Source organism: Lathamus discolor, chromosome 21, assembly GCF_037157495.1.
Source record: "Lathamus discolor isolate bLatDis1 chromosome 21, bLatDis1.hap1, whole genome shotgun sequence".
Taxonomy (NCBI): Eukaryota; Metazoa; Chordata; class Aves; order Psittaciformes; family Psittacidae; genus Lathamus; species Lathamus discolor.
The window spans coordinates 372,785-391,844 of NC_088904.1; the positions used below are offsets into that span (position 1 = coordinate 372,785).

Here is a 19,060-nt window from a genome sequence, read left to right on the forward strand (position 1 = left end):
TATTGGTCAGCTGCTGTTGCCAGCGAGGTCGCGTAGCGACGCCGGCCGGGTTCTCTGAAGGCCCATTGGTCACGCAGGAGCTGGCGTAAGTGCAGTGAGGTGCGGTGATTGGAGGAGCCCGCGGTTGAGGGGCGGGCCGCCGCGGGTGGGCGGTGCCTGGCGGCCGCAGGAGCCGATGATGGGGCGGCGCGCGCCGCGCTGAGGGGCCGCTGGCGCCGGGACCGCAGGTACCGGGCGGGGCGGGGCGGCACCGGCGGCGGCAGCGACTGGGGGTGGGCCCGTGGGCCGGGCCCCGCGCCCGTGCGAGCCCGCGGCGGCCGGGCCGTGGTCCGGCCGTGCCGGGGGAGGGGACCTGGGAGCACCGACAGCCCTCCCTGGCCCCCGGCCCCGCGCGGGCGGGGGTTGCATCCGCCCGCGGGGGTGTCCTCAGGCGTCCCGGGGCCTGGCAGCGCCCGCGGGGTACGGGGAGGGCGGCCCAGACCCTTGCCGGGCCGGCCGGTGGGTTTGGCGCGGGCAGCGCTGCGGCCCGGGCCTGCGGGTGTTGCGTGGAAACAGAACCTGAGAGAGAAGCGCTGCGGGCCCGGGGCTGCGGGCAGCCGGGTTTGGTGCTGTTCATCAGGCGGCGTGTCCATGGTGTGCGCGGTTGTTGGAGGAGATTTCATTGCAGGTGGCCTCCTCTGCCTGGGTTTATTTCCTCTCTTGGGGTGTTACTGTCTCTTCTGAGATGATGCTGCAAAGGCTGAAGCGATTCCATGATTGATTCCAGTCATGGAATCGTTTGGGTTGAAGGGACCTTAAAGCTTCCAGTCCCAACCCCTGCCACGGGCAGGGACCCCTTCCACTGGAGCAGCTTGCTCCAAGCCCCTGTGTCCAACCTGGCCTTGAGCACTGCCAGGGATGGGGCAGCCACAGCTTCTCGGGGCACCCTGTGCCAGCGCCTCAGCACCCTCACAGGGAAGAGCTTCTGTCTCAGAGCTCAGCTCAGTCTCCCCTCAGGCAGGTTCAAGCCGTTCCCCTTGGCCTGTCCCTACAGGCCCTTGTCCAAAGCCGCTCTCCGGGTTTCCTGCAGCCCCTTTAGGCACTGGAGCTGCTCTCAGGTCTCCCCTTCAGGAGCCTTCTCTCCTCCAGGCTGCCCCAGCCCAGCTCTCTCAGCCTGGCTCCAGAGCAGAGCTGCTCGAACCTTTGGAGCATCTTCATGGCCTCCTCTGGACCCACTTGAGCAGCACCGTGTCCTTAAGTTTGAGCAGGTGCTGCATCTCTTGAAAGAGGAGACTTCTGAAGCAGTGGGTGTAGGAAGCAGAAGCGTTCTTGCATTGCTGGTACTGCTACTTTGGTAGAGGATACAGGTGAAAAGAGAAAGAACCCACATGGCGCTGGTGCCTTCAGGAGGCAGCACTGCTGAGCAGGAGCAGGGCACGGATGTGCTTGCCAGTGGTTGGGTGGTTGGTTTCATGCTTTGTGAGCATGATAACTGCTTTCTTTCACCCTGGTTCTTGATTTCAATAAAGCTTTCAAGTATTCCCAGTGTATCTCTTTCCCTGCAGAGAGAGAGCAGTGAAATGATGAGGGAGGTGGCACAGGGTTTCTGGAGTTACATTGTGTTGTGAATTGTGCTGATGTCTTCAGAGGAGCAGCACGTGTTTCTCATGTCCCAGCTGGTTTTCTGTTGTTTCCTTACAAAACTTGTTCTTAAAATGGCTGATTTCGGGATTGGAGATACCCTCTGCAAAGAGTTTTCTCCTAATGTTGCAATTCATTTTTCCAGATGTTGGTAATTAAAGGGCAGTAAAACTTCCCTTTCATAGGGTCTTGTGGCAGATAAAAGTCTCAGAAGATCAGAGATAACTTTGTTCATTTTGGCACTCCAGCTGTAACGCACGGCCTGCTCTGTCCCAGGAGGGGAGCTGCTCTAAGGTCTTCCCTTAAGGAGTCTTCTCTTCTTCAGGCTGAACCAGCCCAGCTCTCTCAGCCTGGCTTCAGTACCTCCTGTAGGAAGGGCTCCCCAGCCTGGAGTGCGGGGCTGCCAGGTCTACCTGTTAGGCGCTGCAGCTGGCTGCAGCAGGCAGAGCTCAAAGACGTGTTGCAGGCCAGGGATTGGACTTGGGCCATGGCAAGATGTGTGTTAGCTGGATGAGACAGGCTGTGTGGGAGCAGGTGCTTAGATGTGGTGAAGGAAGTAATTCTTTGTACTTGTCTCCTTCAAGATGTTTGTGTTCAGACCCTGGGGCCCCAGGATTTGGGAAATCCATGGCTTTTTGGTGGTGGAAAGGGAAGCATTGATGTTTGGAAATGCCCTTTAGCAACTGAAAACCTTCGGTTTGCCAGTGACATTTGTAGGATCATACAATCAGAAAACTCAGTGTGTGCATACAAGTGTTGGCTAAAACGGGTTTGGGAACTTCTGTACAGATGGGCGCATTACGTTGGCTGCAAAACTTGGTTATCTCCTCGTGGCACCATAGTGAGGTTCCAGGTCTTGGTTATGGTAATCAGGGAGGTTCTCAGTGAGAGGAACAGACTTGGCTCGTTGCAGCCTTGCCAAGAGGTTGTTTGTCTTTTCTGGAGATATCCTGGAGAAGCTAATCCGTACAGAAGCTGGTGCATACAAAGAGGTGGAGCTGGTTCAAAATTCAATTTGCTCTGGATCCTATCAAAGCCTCAGAATTGCCCAAGGGTTTACACTGGTTGAGATAGTCATCCTGTAGACAGGCCACCAGCAGTCCAGAGGAGCACCTAGCAATTCCCCTTTACCATGGTCATTTGGCCTTAGCTTTTCCTGTTGGCTTTCTCATCTTGACTGGGGTTTTTCTCTTGGTGGCTTTGATCAAGGTGTCTGTCTGGCCTGCTGTGGTTTCCCTGTCTCAGGGAGTAACTGTCTTATCTGGCTGCAAAGTCTGTGAGAACAGAACTGGGGAACCCTTTAGCTCCTTGTCTTCTGCTTGTTCCTGCTGGGCATGTCTTCTGGATGGAGAGCACTGGTCCAGCCTGATCTCTGCAGCTTTAAGCTGCTCAGTCATTTGAGGAGATTTTGACGCCCCTGTTGCCCTTTGGATGATACCAGCTGGATCACATACCTCATGGCAATGCCTGAAGACTGACAGGTAGAGAGGATCCTGGCATACCAGCACTGTGGTCTCTGCCTTGGAGTAGCAAAGCTGCTTTTCAACGAACCGGCTCATCTTCCTGCATGTGTTTGAGTTTTGGTGTCCTTGTGCATAACTTGCTTTTCTGAGCCAACTTTCCACAAACACGGTTTGTTTTTCTTCAATTTGGGTAATCTCCACAAACTCAGCCCTTTATATCCTGGATCTGCTCAGAAGCTGAGGATACAACATGTTGCTGAGAAGAGACTTCTGATTTATTTGCTCATGTCTAATTGTGGCAGCAGAAGGGATATCAATAATAAACTTAATGTCTTGCAGAATTTTTCTTTTTAAATGCGAACAAGAAATGTATCCCCAAGGAATGGGGTCAGAAATGACAACTCCCCAGAAGCATGTTGCAACAGGGCGCCCGGAGAAGCTGTGGCTGCCCCATCCCTGGCAGTGTTCAAGGCCAGGTTGGACACAGGGGCTTGGAGCAAGCCGCTCTAGTGGAAGGGGTCCCTGCCTATGGCAGGGGGTTGGAACTGGATGAGATTCAAGGTTTCATCCAACCCAAACCAGTCCGGAATTCTGAGAGGCGAAAGTGCCATGTAATTTGTCAGTATGTTTGTTCTGGTTATTAAAAAGCTCTTTAAGATCCATACTGTGAACATGAGCAGTTGGCAAGATCCAATACCTGTACCTACAGGTACCTGGAAGGAGGTTGTAGTGAGGTGCGGGTTGGTCTCTTCTCCCAAGTAACAAGTGATAGGACAAGAGGGAACAGCCTCAAGCAGCACCAGAGGAGGTTTAGACTGGAGGTTAGGAATTATTTCTTCACTGAAAGGGTGCTCAGGCATTGGAACAGGTTGTCCAGGGCAGTGCTGGAGTCACCGTCCCTGGAGGTGTTTAAGGGATATGCAGATGTGGTGCTCGGGGACATGGGTTAGTGGTGGCCTTGGCAGTGCTGAAGGAGTGGTTGGGCTTGATGATCTTAAAGGTCTTTTCCAGCCTCATTGGTTCCATGATTCTCTGAACGCTGGGTTTGGGTTCGATGAGCTGGTGACAGTTGTGAGGAAAGGCAGCATGTTGATGAGCTGAGCTTTTGGGAGCCAGGAAAGGGACTGGCTTGGCTGAAAACTGTGGTTCATGTTTAGCTGGTATGAAATTGGAACCGGAGCACACTGCAGATGTTATCTGTGGGTTTCAGTTACTTCCTTGCTAAGTGTATCCATAAAAACCTTTACTGCTTTTCCTTTGTGTTTGCTGAATGGCATGAGTCAGATATTAAAGCTCTAACTTCAGGTTCCACCCTGGGATGGACCCCAACAAGGAAACGCCAAATAACTTGTAACAGAAAGCCACGTGTTTCCTGATGGATACGGGTGGCCATTCTCTTCCAGCCCCAAAAAGGGCTGTGGGGACAAGGGCATGGTGTTGCCTCTATCTGTCAGATGTGGAGTACAAAGAACCTCAGTCTAAATCCTCCCAGGACACAGGGAACGAGGGCAGCTTTATTCCAATGCGCAAAATGGACCTTTTTCCTCTGGACTTAAAAAACCCCAACATTTTGGCTGAACAAATGTAACTGACCTTTTTTTATTAAAAACATAGATCTTCTGCCTGCTTCAGCAAGAGGCTTTTCAAGCTGAAAAAACTCCTTAACTTTGAACCAATGACTTAAGTCATTCCAACAGCATTTATCATCTTACTTTTTGCTCCTTAAATGTGGAGAGCTCGTAGCCTTTATTTTATCAAAGGAGAGCAAGAAGAGAAGTGACTTTAAGCCTGTGTGCTCTTTGCACAGGTGGAGAGAGGCTGAGTCAGGGCAGTGCTGAGTCTGCTCAGTTTCCTTTCTAAGTTGATGGGAAGGTTCCCATTTGTTTCAGTAGGCATTGATCTGCTCACAAGCTCATGCTTATGCCTGTTCAGATCCAGAGGAAGGATCGAAGGTGATGAGACACCAGTGAAGTGCAGTCTTCTTCTTGCACGTGTTCACCATGACGGGAGCCGTCCTCGCAGGTTGTGTAAGAGTTGCTTCATTTCCAGGACATGAAAGAACACTCGTGCTTCCCCAGCTCGGTGTTTTCAGGCCTCCAGCGAGCACGTCCTCATACTGGCTTTTTGTTTTCTTCCCCTGTAGTCTGGCCCAGCTTCCAACCAGGAACAAGCCCTTATTTTCTTTAGCTATTTTAGTTTGATTTAGGCTTAGCTGAACCTGGCGGAACTGCAGCTCCATGGGAATGTTTGTCTGCTGTTGTGCACAGAGACCTTGAAATAAACCCCCCCACATTTCCTTAGACGGGATGGCAAAGGTTTCTTTGCCTGCCTCTACCTCCAGGAGATGGAGAGTAAAGATTTCCCTCCCCTACCCCCTGATTGAAACAAATGCAGTTCTTCTCATATTTCTTCTTTGGTAAGTTTTGGAGTTATTTTTATTTGGTGTTTCCCCTCCCCCAGCTTTTTAGCCTTTTCAGTTTCTTCAGTTATCTTTTATGGGTTTGTTTCACTCTTGAAACCCAGCCACCGGGATGAGACACCATTCCAGCTATGATCCCAGAGTCCTGCTGCACAGGGATTACTGTGCGTGCCTTACATAAGGCAGCCCTGTTGACAGACACAAGGATTTTGGTGTTCACTAGCAGTACAATGTTGTTGGCTTGTGTTCAGCTTGTGACTAATTGTAACCCCAGCTCTTTATTTCTGCACAGCTGCCTCATAGGGACCAGGCTGAAGGAGGTGGGAGAAAGCGGGATTTTTCTGAATTGCTAAAGCATGCCTGTCTTTGGGATTGCGAGAATCCCTACCAGGGAGGAACATGGCTGTTGCTGGCAGCTTGGGAAGGTGCTGCCTTCCCTCAGTGTGTGCTTGAGCCCAGAACCCTGCCGTGTGCTGGGCTGCACCCCCAGAGTGTGAGCAGCAGCTCAGGGAGGGGATCCTGCCCCTCTGCTGTGCTCTGGGGAGACCCCCCCTGCAATCCTGACTGAGCCACGTGAAGTGGTTGAAGTGCTGTGTTCACATGAGACTGCAACTTCCACAGAGGGTATGAGCATCAGTTTTCAGAATGGCTATAGCCAGCATGACACGGGCTTGTGGTTGCCTTCCCCATCTCTGTGTCATTGGCACGTTCACTTTGAGAGGCTTCACCAGGTTAAAGGTACCAGGAATCCTCTCTGACAAAGGCAAATATGCAATTCCAGTGCTAAATTATGTAAGTAGGACACTTGGAGCATTAATTTTATGGTAAGACAACCTCACAAAGCCTATTAAAGGGGACAGAAGGGGAGCAAAACCGGTGGTGGTTGGTCCCTGGGGTGCTGGCAGCCGAGGCAGGTGGTGGAGGGGTCCTGGTCACTGACTCTCACTGGTGCCCTGTTCCCGCAGGTCTCTGTGCCACCGGTGCCGGTCCCCAGCTCCAGAGCTGCAATGACGACTGGTGACTGCTGCCACCTCCCCGGCTCCCTCTGCGACTGCCCGGGAAGCGCCGCCCTCTCCAAGTCGGTGGAGGACTCGGACATCGGCCGCCCGCAGTACGTCACGCAGGTCACTGCCAAGGATGGCCGGCTCCTCTCCACCGTCATCAAGGCGCTGGGTGCACAGAGGTAGGGCTGCTGCAGGGAAGGGGTTTGGCCTGACTCCATCTGGGCTTTTCTGCTCCTGTTCCTGTGGCTCTAGGGGTAGAGGGAGGCAACGGAGTCCTGTGGAGTTCTCCAGAGCGCTAATGTTGGGAGTGAATCCTCGTTAGCCAGATACTTCCCAGGCCTGTGCTGTCTCTGTGGGAGCTCACACCTGTTCCATGTCCTCGTGGATTGGGACTTGCACATTCATCAACCTCCTCCAGGCCTGTGGCTGCTCCAGCTGAGTTGGGGCAGCCTCTGCCTGTGTGCCTCTGCCAAGTCCTTGCTGAGCAGCAGTGAAGGTGGGATGCCACAGTAGCAAGAGCAGCATGCTGTCTGTGGGGATGATCTCTCATGAGACCCCCCTGCAGTCCTGCATTCAGCTCTTGGGCAACAACACAGGAGGGATGTAGAGCTGCTGGAGCAAGTCCAGAGGAGGACACAGAGATGCTGCGAGAGCTGGAGCAGCTCTGCTCTGGAGACAGTGTTCAAGGCCAGGTTGGATGGGGCTTGAAGCAGCCTGGTCTAGTGGAAGGTGTCCTTTCCCCTGGCAGGGGGTTGGAACTGGATGAGCTTTAAGGTCCTTTCCAATCCAGACCAGTCTGGGATTTTGTGATTTAAGAGCTGAAAATGGAGCACAGCCCCTGTTCCAGGATGGTCATGGTGTAAAAGTGTGGTGTTAATTTGCAGCCCAGGGAAGGAGGGTGTTTGTGTTGCAGGAACCACAGTTCCTATTTATTGCCGGAGAGGACATGTGGCAGCTTCACTTGTTCAGACTCTTCTTGATGTGACTTCTCATCACTTATTTTGAGCAGCTTCCAGAGCAGAGGACCCTAGGCAGCGTGGTGCACTCCAGCCACTGAGACCAGGCCCATTCTGTCTTCAGATCCTCTCTTAACAGCTGTTATTTTGTTTTCAATGAATTTGGCCAAACGTTGATGAGGTGTGAAAGTGGTGACTGCAAACGTGGGGGAGGAGAGCAGGAACACTAGAGGAGCACGTCATTGCTATATCTAAACCTGGAGCTGGTTGATAAGCACATGAGGGGAGCTGAGCTTCCTCTCTGACACCAGATAGGCTGAGTGAGAAGTTGTGCAACCCCTTAAAGCTTGTGGAGGTGTAATAATTGTGTGGGGAACCTGCCTGGTTAAAAAAATCCCACCAGGGTTCCTCATGTGTCTTGGTGGGACACCAGTTTGTTCATTTTGGTGGGGGTAGGTTTCAGTCTCTTATCCCTTAACAGAATGAAGCCAGAAGCAGTGTGACTATACTGGAATGTTGAATTAATGATAGTCTCTACAGCCTGCTGGAAAACTGTGTCTGAGGGTGTTGGGATTGTGACCAGAGCCTTCCCCCTCTGGATAGGAAGGAAGGAAAATGGAAGCTGATAAGAAATTGTTTCTTGCAAGGTCAGCAAATTTTTTTCTTCTGGATTTGTTTCTTGGTAGCCAAGGTTATATTAATGCACTGGAAATATGAAACTTCTCAAACAGGAAGAGAAGGGATGAAATATCTTACAGATGCTTTTCTAATGAAATAGCAGATGCATGAGAGCACTGGAGGCTTGGGGGTTCTTTTGGTCTGTCCCTGTCACTGGAGCTGTGTGAGGGGACTGTCATTTTGTCACTGATTCAGCACTGAGCTTTACGGCAGTGGAGGGTACAGTCATCAGATGGTTCCGAGTTGGAAGGGAATTCTGGAGGTCCAACCTCCTGTCAGAGCAAGGCCAACTTCAAAGAAGGCTCAGGCTGCTCAGGGGCTTGTCTGGGGCACTTTTCAGTGTCTCTGAGGATGGGGTTTCACCTCCTCTCCAGACTCCCATTGCAGCGGGTTGTACTGGGTGAAGAAGTCCCCTAAATAAAAGGCACATGTCAACGAGGAGAGAGCAAGGGTCACTGGTTCACCAGGGATGTTTGGTAGGGAGAAGGGGATGGTGCAGTGCGTTTATGTTAACTGACAGCCCTAAATATGATTAACAAGCCCAACTGGAATGAAACCTGCCAAACATTGAATTGAAAGGGGTAGAGATCTGCTCTGATGCACATCAACCCAATAATGGAGAAGCAAGATCCCTCTCCTGGTGTATTTTCTTGCTGGCTCTTCTCTTCCCTTTGTGTCCCAGCAGCATTTTTCCTCAGTCCCCTCCTTTTCTTTGCCCTGTTTTTCTGTGCCTGGCTTTTCCTTTGCCTGGTTGTGCAAACTGATGGAGATGTGCTACTGCTTGCAGATTGCTTGTTCTGACCAGTGTGTTGCAATCCCACAAAGTTCTTTTGCTATCAGATGTGTTTTTAAAGCCACTGGAGGATGAACTGTGAGATGTCGGGCTTTTGTACTGTCAGCAGTGTTTGGGAAAAGGTGACAGCAGACATAGCTCACCTGGATTTCAAGAGGACATGCAATAGGGTGTTTGAAATACAGATGTCCCCCTCTCACTCTACCTGCCACCCCAAATCTGTGCAAATATGGATGTAAAAGAATGAAAAAAAATGGCTGGTTGAACGGTGGGAAGTGAGATAGAATCATAGACTCACAGCCTGGTTTGGGATGGAAAGGACCTTAAAGCTCATCCAGTTCCAACCCCCTGCCATGAGCAGGGACACCTTCCACTAGAGCAGGTGGGCTGGGGCATGCTGTGACCACTGTGGATCACCCAGCTTTGCTCTGGGCTTCTGGATTGCATCAGTTCTCCAGGGTGGGTTTCAGGTCGGTGTCCGAGCTGAGCTGGCCAGGCTGATGTGCCCGCTTGCCTTGGGTGCTGTGGTGCTCATCAGCACCATCCAGATTTTACTGACCTAAAATATCTCCACGCTCCCTTGGCACCGGTTTCTTGCCTGGCACACTCTGCCATGTGCTGCCTGCTGTGCATGTGTCCTTCTTGGACTTGGTGGGCTCAGACCCATTCTCTGACGTAGCTGTATGGTTCTGCCTGCTCTGACAGTGATTTCATTCTCTTTGTCTGCCTCTTTAGTGATGGTCCCATCTGTCGAATCTGTCATGAAGGTGGAAGTGGGGAGGGACTGCTTTCCCCGTGTGACTGCACAGGAACACTGGGCACCGTGCACAAGAGCTGCCTGGAAAAATGGTTATCCTCCTCCAACACAAGTTACTGTGAGCTCTGCCACACAGAATTTGTTGTAGAGAGAAGACCAAGACCTTTGACAGAGGTACTGCTTCCTTCCTGCTTCCCTTTGAATTCCTTACCACTTGAGAGAAAATTATTTGCCCTGCTGTCCTTGCGGTTCTTGCTGCCTCTTCCTCCTCCTTAGCATTTACACAGAACAATTTGTGTAGAGACATCAAGTCTCCTTTAAGACCAAGTGACGTTACTGGAAAAATGTAGTAGAGGTTTGGGGCAACTCTGTCAGCCCCCGTGTGCCACTCACCAGTGTCAGGCTGTAGGACCTAAGGCTAAGGGACCTTAAAGCTCATCCCGTTCCATCCCCCTGCCATGGGCAGGGACCCCTTCCACTGGAGCAGCTTGCTCCAAGCCCCTGTGTCCAACCTGGCCTTGAGCACTGCCAGGGATGGGGCAGTCACAGCTTCTCTGGGCACCCTGTGCCAGTGCCTCAGCACCCTCACAGGGAAGAGCTTCTGCCTAAGAGCTCATCTCAGTCTCCCCTCAGGCAGCTTAGAGCCGTTCCCCTTGGCCTGTCCTACAGGGGACTTGTCCAAAGCCCCTCTCCAGGTTTCCTGGAGCTCCCTTTAGGCACTGGAGCTGCTCTCAGGTCTCCCCTTCAGGAGCCTTCTCTCCTCCAGGCTGCCCCAGCCCAGCTCTCTCAGCCTGGCTCCAGAGCAGAGCTGCTCCAGTCCTCACAGCATCTCCATGGCCTCCTCTGGACTTGCTCCCACAGCTCCATGTCCCTCCTGTGCTGTTGCCCCAGAGCTGGATCGGGACTGAAGGAGGGGTCTCCCCAGAGCACAGCAGAGGGGGAGAATCCCCTCCCTTGCTCATGCTCTGGGGATGCAGCTCCATGACAGTCCAGCTCTGTCTGTGTGTTTGAAAAGCCTTCAGGAGGAGGGCGGCTGGGAGCTGCCTGTGGACTGGAGGAGACGTTTTTGTGGGAGCTGTGGGCAGTGACATGGTCGAGTGGAAATGCTTCTGCAGAGCTGCAGAAAGTTCTTGGAAGTCAGGAAATGCCACATCCAGAACTGCCTTAGTTTTTACTTCAGTCCTTTTGTATATCTGCATTACAGTGTGGTCTTTACGTGTTCAAAGGTTAGGGTGAGAGATGCCCACTAGCTAATGTGGTTTATCATGTGTGTCTGTTGTATGTTCTTGTACCCCTGTTCACAAGACCAAGGTATTCATTTCCCCATGAGCTTTTCTGGGGCACCTATCATTTTGATATCCAGCAGCCTCCTTCAGGGAGGGGAGGCAGCCCCCTTGTTCAGCATGGATTAAAGAGAATTTTTTAGTAGAATTGGATTTTATGTTCTTTAAGCAGCCATTTATTCCTGTTGTGGTTTGTTCAATGTAAAAATAGTAACAGTGTTCTCTGCCAGCATCCTTGATCTCTGAACCAGGAGCTGGGGACTTGTCTGAGCCTGGAGCCAGCTCTGGCCTGGCCTATGGTGTGGGGAGGATCTCTCCTGCAGTTCAGTTGTTTTTTTAGCTCAGAAGCTGGTTGAAAGCTGGAAGAAAAGCCCCACAGAAGGCTTTGGTTCCCTGCCAGGCTGCGAGGTGGATGGGCTGAATGGGGTTTTGGGGCATGTTTTGAACCAGTGCAGGTAGAGATGGAGAGTGGAACTGCAGCCGCTGGTGCCTGGGCAGGGTCTGTAGCCAGCTCACTGTGCTGTGAAAGGACAGAGTGGCTGGCATAGTCTTTTTGACTAGCAAATACATTTCTGTGTTATCTGGAAGACTTCAGCAGTAGATCTGCAGATGAAATGTTCAAGCCATAGGTTGCCGTGCATTCATGGTGCAGTGGGTTATTATTTTGTGGGAGATGCTGCTGCGTACAAGCAAATGGAACTTTGCAGGGAGCAACAGTGGTGATACTGCCATTCCTGCTTGTGTTATTAGGAGCAGAAATGTTGCCTCTGGGTGCAGAACTGGGTGCCCCCCCCTCCAGTTCAGAGAACTGAGCTGTGGTGGCAGCTCTCCCCCACCCTTCCTCCAGCCTTATCTTCTTTCCAGGCAGACTCTTTTCTGGGCTTTCCTTGAACTCTTGTGCTGAACTCCCTGCACCATCCTCTGCCTGGGCTGTGCTCCTCTACCCCATTCCCCAGCTTGGGTCTCTCTTTCCTCAGTGCAAGTTTGATTCCTCTGTCTAGTGAAAACCAAATCCCTGTTGGCTCCAGCTGAGTTCCATTCCTCCCTTGTCTTTTCATAGAACCACAGACTGGTTTGGGTTGGAAGGGACCTTAAAGCTCACCAGTTCCACCCCCCATGCCATGGGCAGGGACCTTTTCTGTCTTTGCTTGCATTTGCTGTCTGGAGATGCTCTTCTCAGATCCCACCCTAGATACTCGTGGTGTTTCTCTGTGTAGTCCCTGGCTCTGCTCTGCAAATCTGGAACGGCCTCTCTGGGGTCAACACTGGAAATAATTCATCCCTACACTCTTGGCACTTGTCAGCACCAGTCTCTTCCTTCCATGCCCATTGTCACCACTCTGTCCGGCCCTGTCTGTGCTCTGAGGATCTAGAGGACCTCCTGCTGGTTGGGTCTCTCTGAGGTGCAGCTCCTGGCAATGCCTTGATCTTATGATCTTATATTTGGACATGTCATGGCATTTCCTGTGGTGACACCAACCACAGAAGCACTTGCTGCTGTGTATAAAAGTGTCCTGGTGACCTGCAGCGCTGCTTGGGTCAGTTCCTCTCCTCTCCACGATTCCTAGGACTCCTGCAGCTCCTGCTCTCCTTGGGCAGCAAGCAGCCAGCTCTTTCCCTTTAGTCTCACACATGATTGCAGCATGGAAGCAGTTGTTATGTGGATTTGGCCTGGAAGGAGACCAAGTTGTGCTTTTGTTGCTTTCCCATGTTTACTTGATAGTTTTCCCCACACAAATTGCTTAAGCTGACAAACCACTTTATGGATTGTTCAGAAGGTTTGTTTTAATCCTGTATGCAGTGATGTGCTGCTGTGCCAGGACCCCCGCGCCCTTTGGGTGCCTGGTTGTGTTCTGGTTGTTAACTGTGTCAGTGCATATTGACAAAGTAAATCAACTACTTCAAAAGGAAATTAATTTGCTTCCTGCCTTTACATGTTTGGCTCCCATCTTGGGGAGGAAGAAGGAGTTTCAAAGTTGGTTTGTCGTGGTTTAAACCACGACAAAAGTTCACAAGGAATATAAATAGAATAACATGCAGTGAAATACCTTTCTGCCTTGAGTCCCTGAGATTCTTCCAGAGGAGGCCACGAGGATGTGAAGGGGCCTGGAGATGAAGACAGACTGAGGGAATTTGGTTTGTTCAGCCTGGAGAAGAGAAGCTGCATGGAGACCTCAGAGCAGTTTCCAGTGTCTGAAGAGAGCTACAAGGATGCTGGAGAGGGGCTCTTCATCAGGGACTGTAGCGACAGGACAAGGGGAAATGGGTTCAAACTTAAACAGGAGATATTTAGGTTAGATATAAGGAAGAAGTTCTTCCCTGTGAGGGTGCTGAGGCGCTGGCACAGGGTGCCCAGAGAAGCTGTGGCTGCCCCATCCCTGGCAGTGTTCAAGGCCAGTGACCCTGTGTCTCGTACATCCCTCACTTTAGTTTGCTCCAACTTGTGTGCACCCTCCACCCTCCGCTTGGGTCAATGCTTTCTGCTTGTCTTTCTGGCCAGCCGTGTGCTCAGCTTACCTGTGCTCCATTTTGACCTGTGTGGCCTTACAAGTTTCTTGCATACCTGTCACCACCCCTTGTGTGTTGCTGTTTAAACTCTGGTTTCCCCTGTCGAGAAGGAGCTTTGTGTGCATAGTTCTCAGGTGGGTCCTTTCTCATCCTGCCTGTTCAAAAGTGAGCACCAGGGCTGGCAGGAAGATGTGCCTGGCTGCTACAGGGATATTCCCTGCCCTGCTCTGACTGTGCCTTTTCAATCATGTTCTCCAATTAGTTTTATTTATTTTATTAGTTTTAAATCTTAATTGAGACCAGTCATCCTTGTGCAGGAATAAAGGATCCAGCAGCCCATCCAGTGTAAAGAATTCCCACTAAGAATGTGCTGTAACAACCCTGGGTATTGGTAGGAACCACAGAAAGCACTGTTCTAAAAAAAGGAAAGGAAAGGCTGAAAATAGCAGAATCCCAGGAAAACTAGGACAATTTCTGCTATTAAAGTCAAGTAGCTAAAATGAATCCACACTGGGAGCAAGTTGGGACTCCTGAAAGTAGTTGAACATTTAGAGGTTGTGGGTTGAGGGAAACCTTCCTGCAACAGAGCTTCCTGAGTTCTGCAGCCTGCTGATTTTTGAGAGCTGCAAAGCTTCTTGGTAGCACAGAGCAAAGTGCTGCGGATCATTTTGTACCTGGGAGGCAAGAAAGCAAGCCTGAAAATAGGAAGGAATACACCAGAATGGGCTCTCCTACAGCTTGGCCTGGCCAAAGACCCCAGTGCCCTGGTTTCCCATAGTCCCTACATCAGTTGCAGAGTCCTGGATATGTTTCTGTTGAGGCTCAGTCCAAGACCTGTCAGAGGCCAGGTTGGACGAGGCTTGGAGCAAGCTGTCCTAGCGGAAGGTGTCCCTGCCCATGCAGTGGGGTGGAGCTGGATGTGCGTTAAGGTCCCTTTCAACCCAAACCATTCTGTAATTCTGTGATATTCTTCAGTTGTCTCTTCCCTTTCCCTCGTTGTCTGTTACAAATACCCTTGATGCTCTCTATTTTTGTTAAGGTTTATGTTAGTCCATACAGACCGCAGAAAGCACATCAGAGCTCACCACCGTAGCAATCCTGTTCTGCTTGCACACTACGTGCTCCGAGTGTCGCTGCCTAATGCCCTCTTCCCCTTTCCTCCTGCAGTGGCTGAAGGATCCCGGTCCCCGCAATGAGAAGAGGACACTCTTCTGTGACATGGTGTGTTTCCTGTTCATTACTCCCCTGGCTGCCATCTCGGGCTGGCTGTGTCTGCGTGGAGCCCAGGATCATTTGCAGTTCAACAGCCGGCTGGAGGCCATCGGACTCATAGCACTAACGATAGCACTTTTCACAATCTACGTCCTTTGGACGCTGGTAAGTGGCTGCTGCCCAGGGCCTTGTTTCTGTTCAGAAGGGAGATGGAAGTCCTGGCTCACCCCATGTTCCTGCCTCCCTCTGGGAGAAAACCTTGGGCTCTTTCTTTTGAAGGTCCATTTAATTTACTTCAAATGGGAGCTGCTTGCTGAGAATGAGAAACCACTTCCTGATCATCTGCTTTCCAGACTGACACAGGAACAGTGTTCCCCGGGGTGTCATGTACCAGGGTGCAGAGTTGGGTGGGAAGGTCTGGTGCTGGGGCAGGCAGTGCTCCAGTGGTGGTGCCTGTTCCTGTTTTCAAGAAGAAACACAGAATTGGTACCCATCTGGAAAATGTTTAACCCCCTAAATAATAGATCCCTAAATATTAGGCCCTCTCTACCCTGCTCTTGTGGGACCCCCTCTGCAGTCCTGATCCATCTCTGGGGCAGCAGCACAAGAGGGATGTGGAGCTGTTGAAGCGAGTCCAGAGGAGGCCACAGAGATGCTGCGAGGGCTGGAGCAGCTCTGCTCTGGAGCCGGGCTGAGAGAGCTGGGCTGGGTCAGCCTGGAGAAGAGAAGGCTCCTGAAGGGGAGACCTGAGAGCAGCTCCAGTGCCTAAAGGAGCTGCAGGAACCCTGTCTAACCCTTTTCCAGCTGCTTGCTGAGAAGCATGATTTTGGGAAGGGCAGAAGTGCAGCTCCTGGAGGAGGAGGAGTGGGACCCCAAAAAGCTGGCAGGAGAAATGCCACAGCCCATTTCCCTGCCATCTCATGCTCTGATTTCTCAGAGTAACACCTTTCCCTGGGGCTGGCATGGTCCTTGGAGCTCTCCTACACAGACTTGGGTGCCAGGAGAGGGTGAGCTGGTGCTGCAGCCTTCACGGGGTGGGGGGGGGGGTGATGAGGGGGTGTGGGGGGTGTGGTTGCAGTGGGTGCCTGATGAGTGCTGCTGTCAAAACATGCAATAACTGGAGTTAAGGGAAGTCTCATGTACACGCTGCAGGAGGTTCATTTCTGTGAAAGCTAAGCTAAAACTGAAAACCTTAAGAGGAAATGCTTCTGTGCCCCAGGACTGGTCTGGAGGAGCTGGAAATCTGGCTGAAATGAAAAAACTGGGGGGGTTTATGAAAGAGCAAGTCCTGACTAAAAGGGCTCTAGTTCTGCTGAGCTTCACATTCCCTTGAACAGAGAAGGACATGAAGTGAAGCCCCTTTATTCACATTTACCATGGACTGCAGCTTTTCCTGTGCGTAATAGGAATACTGACTTTTCCTTGTCAGCTACACTTCCTACTTGCTAGGCAAATGTTTCCTGTACTCTTACAGAGGATGAAAGCTTGGTTTTGACAAGTTGCTGACTGGATTCAGTATTTAATTCTCTTGCTCATAATTTGTAGGGAAATAAATAGGAGGGAAGTACATGTTCGCTTTGTTCCTTCCTCCAGAAACTCTAGGCAAGTTTAATTTCAAAGCTAAGGAGTCAGCAGGAGCTGTGAGACGATCGGCAGTGGTGGTGAGGATGCTGAAGGACGCAGGGAGGAGCCCAGCCTGCTGGGGAAGCACAGCTCGAAGCTCCCCCTTGCAGGGCTGCTCTAAAACTGCAGCCTCTCCTTCCCTTGAGTCTTTGCAATTCTCTCCCGGCCAAGTGAGTCCAACCGCTGTGCTGTTGTTAGGGATCAAGGAGAGACGGTTGCAAAGGGCAGAGAAGATCCAGCAGGATCTGTGAGATGGGAGGAGGCTGCTTGGGTTCAGACACGTGAGGCTGGCCCTACTGAGAACCCCCTGTTTTGCCCAGACAAGGTGCTCACTTCAGCCCGTGGCCAGGGTGAAGCTGTGGTTCCTCCCTGCCGCTCTCACCAGCCTGGTACCCAAACCCTGTCCCTCTGTCCTGGTGCTGCCCAGGGGGCTGGAACTGGATGAGCTGTAAGGTCCCTTCCCACCCAAATTCCACGATTCTATGAAGACCCTTTCAGTGCTGTCTCCTTTGGCTGGGGATGCTGGTGGATTGGCAAGGAATACGCAGAGAGCGGACGGGTGACGGGGTCTCTAGGGCTGCAGCCGCGGGGCCCGGGGTTTGGTGACCCTCCTGCCGCGTTGTCCCCCCCAGGTCTCGTTCCGGTACCACTGTCAGCTGTACTCGGAGTGGCGAAGGACCAACCAGAAAGTCCGTTTGATGCTCCCGTCCTCGCGGAGCCCTCACCCCGTGCCCCACTCCCTCCTCTCCGCCAAGCTCATGAAGAAGAGTGCGGATGAAACCACCGTGTGAGCCCCTCCTGCCTGGCTGCTGGGGCCGGGGCAGCCCTTCAGGGCTGGCACAGGCGAGGAGGGTCGGGTGTCCCCACGTGCACACAGGAAACGTGGCAACTGTGGAGGCCCTCGGGAACAATCATCCCCCCCCAAAGGACTTTGCAGTCAGTGTGTACTTTATACCATGGCAAACAGACAGAGAATTGATCACTGTCATGTGAAATGGCCCAAAAGAGCCAGATGGTAGAACGTGCCTGTCTGCAGGGACACTTTCCTATAACTCAGTACCGTACGTGGAAAATATCTCCCTCTCTATATATATCTCTATATATAATATTATTTTTTAATGGCCATGCATATTGTGTTTCAGTCCTTTTGTGTTGATGTTCTAAGCTTCAGTTCTAGAAGCTGGCAGCCTGATCTCATTCAGAGGTTAAATCTATGCCTTTTCTCCAAATGAGCTTATGAAGAACACTTTGAAGAGCATTGATGAAAAGTCCCCTTCTCCTTTGCACTAAGTTGATTTTGATAATCCTGCAGCAGCCTTTCCCCTTCCTCTGGTCTCTGTCGTGCTGTTTCTGTCCTTTCTAGAAAGTTGTGTGGTTTTAAGAGTTATTATAATCCCAGAAGGAGTAAAATGATTCAGTTCCGAGCAGAGCCATTTTGTATTGGAAAGTATTGGAATTCTGAGAATTTCACCACACGTTTCAAAGTGAGAAAAGCTCTTCCTGTGCAGACGTGATCTCACAGAACACTTTCCTTGCGGATCCTGGCTCATCCCCAGGTCTCGGATGCACTCAGCCCTTGCTGTGTCTGGCAAAGGTAGATGGAGGGTCCGAGGGTGGGAGGTGATGGCTCGTATGTGCTAAACCCACCATTGCCTTCTGCTTTTAAGATTCCAAAAGGAGCTTTCCTGAGCCCAAAAGGGGCAAGCTGGAGTCTCTGTTTGCTGATGTCCTTTCACCACCTTGAGGCTGGACCTCTCGTAGTGCTGATTCCACACTCCCCTCACAGGACAGGCCCTCACTGCTCGGCAGGATGCGGGTGGGCTCTGCTGTCTCTGTGCTTCATTTGCACATTCCTCAGCAGCAGCCGGAGCTGCTGTCATCGGGATCATCCCTGGAAGTGCTCTGCCTGTTATGTGTCCTCCAGTGAAACACCGCGAGAGCAGGGAGAAGGCAGGCTCCAAGGTGCCCATGTCCTTCAGTGCGTGGTGGCAGTCGCACACGGCGTCCCTCTGCTCCTTTGCTGGACACAAGCAGCCCAGCTGCAGTCACGGTCCCTGCACAGCAGCAGCCGCCTGCTTCGAACTGGCTTGTGCAGTGGAGCTCCCACCTCCACACACCCCACCCTTTGGCAGTGGAGCTGCACCACTGCTCTGTGCCTTGTCCTGGCTGCTCCTCCCTTCAGCAACTCCCCAACAACCCCCTGGCACCAGGACATTCCCAGTGAAGAGAGATGCGGGGGTTTCGTTTCCTTCCCACCCCCGCTGTGCCCAGGAGCTTGGTCTTGCACCGTGTCTGGTTCTGGCAGGTGATGAAGGATGCGCGCTCCCAGACCACGTTCCCCTCGTAAGGACTCTCTGAAGCCAGTGTTTCTCCCTGTGGATCACTGTGATCCACTCACTGTGGATCCAGGTATGCAACTGTGAAGGGCAGAAGTCCCTGGCTGGGGGCAGCAGGGGCCCGGCCCAGTGCTGCTGCATGGCCATGGCTTCATCCTCTTTCTCGTAGTTGCCAGTAATTGGAGTTGTTTCTTGTGCCCCTGCAGAACCCAGCAGCGGCTCCTGGGGTCTCCTCCTTCCCAGAGGAGATGCTCAGCTCCTGGGTGTGGGAAGTCAGCGTCTCTGACCTGCCACGTGCCAGTGTCATGGGGAAACGGGCTGTGCAATTGAGTCAATAAAAGTGAGACAAAGCTTGGGCTCTTGTGCTGTTACTGGGGATGGAGGGGCCTTTACCAGTGGTTCTGCTGT

The 19,060-nt window shown here is 52.0% G+C and overlaps 1 protein-coding gene across 6 annotated transcripts; it reads left to right on the top strand.

Moving 5' to 3' along the window:
• Positions 1-119: 119 nt before the first annotated feature.
• MARCHF2 (membrane associated ring-CH-type finger 2) lies at positions 120-19,002 on the top strand. 6 transcript variants are annotated; one of them, XR_010616814.1, is made up of 6 exons: positions 5,561-6,294; positions 6,468-6,685; positions 9,669-9,864; positions 14,649-14,858; positions 16,949-18,725; positions 18,859-19,002. XR_010616814.1 is itself a non-coding variant. In XM_065699655.1 (5 exons), the coding sequence occupies exons 2-5, from the start codon at positions 6,510-6,512 to the stop codon at positions 15,318-15,320; spliced, it is 930 nt and encodes a 309-aa protein (XP_065555727.1). In that variant the 5' UTR covers positions 120-227; positions 6,468-6,509; the 3' UTR covers positions 15,321-15,744. The 6 variants fall into 6 exon arrangements, 4 of the variants coding, with proteins under 4 accessions (XP_065555727.1, XP_065555728.1, XP_065555725.1 ...); XR_010616813.1 differs by having other exon boundaries at positions 16,949-17,910; positions 17,984-19,002; XM_065699655.1 differs by lacking the exons at positions 5,561-6,294; positions 16,949-18,725; positions 18,859-19,002 and adding exons at positions 120-227; positions 14,973-15,744.
• The last annotated feature ends 58 nt before the right edge of the window (positions 19,003-19,060 follow it).

Coding starts and splice junctions, on each gene's coding strand:
- MARCHF2 (XM_065699653.1), top strand. CDS start 6,148: ATGGCTATAGCCAGCATGACACGGGCTTGTGGTTGCCTTCCCCATCTC. Junction 6,686..9,668: donor AAGGCGCTGGGTGCACAGAG/GTAGGGCTGCTG, acceptor CTGCCTCTTTAG/TGATGGTCCCATCTGTCGAA. Junction 14,859..14,972: donor TCTACGTCCTTTGGACGCTG/GTAAGTGGCTGC, acceptor TTTCTTTTGAAG/GTCCATTTAATTTACTTCAA.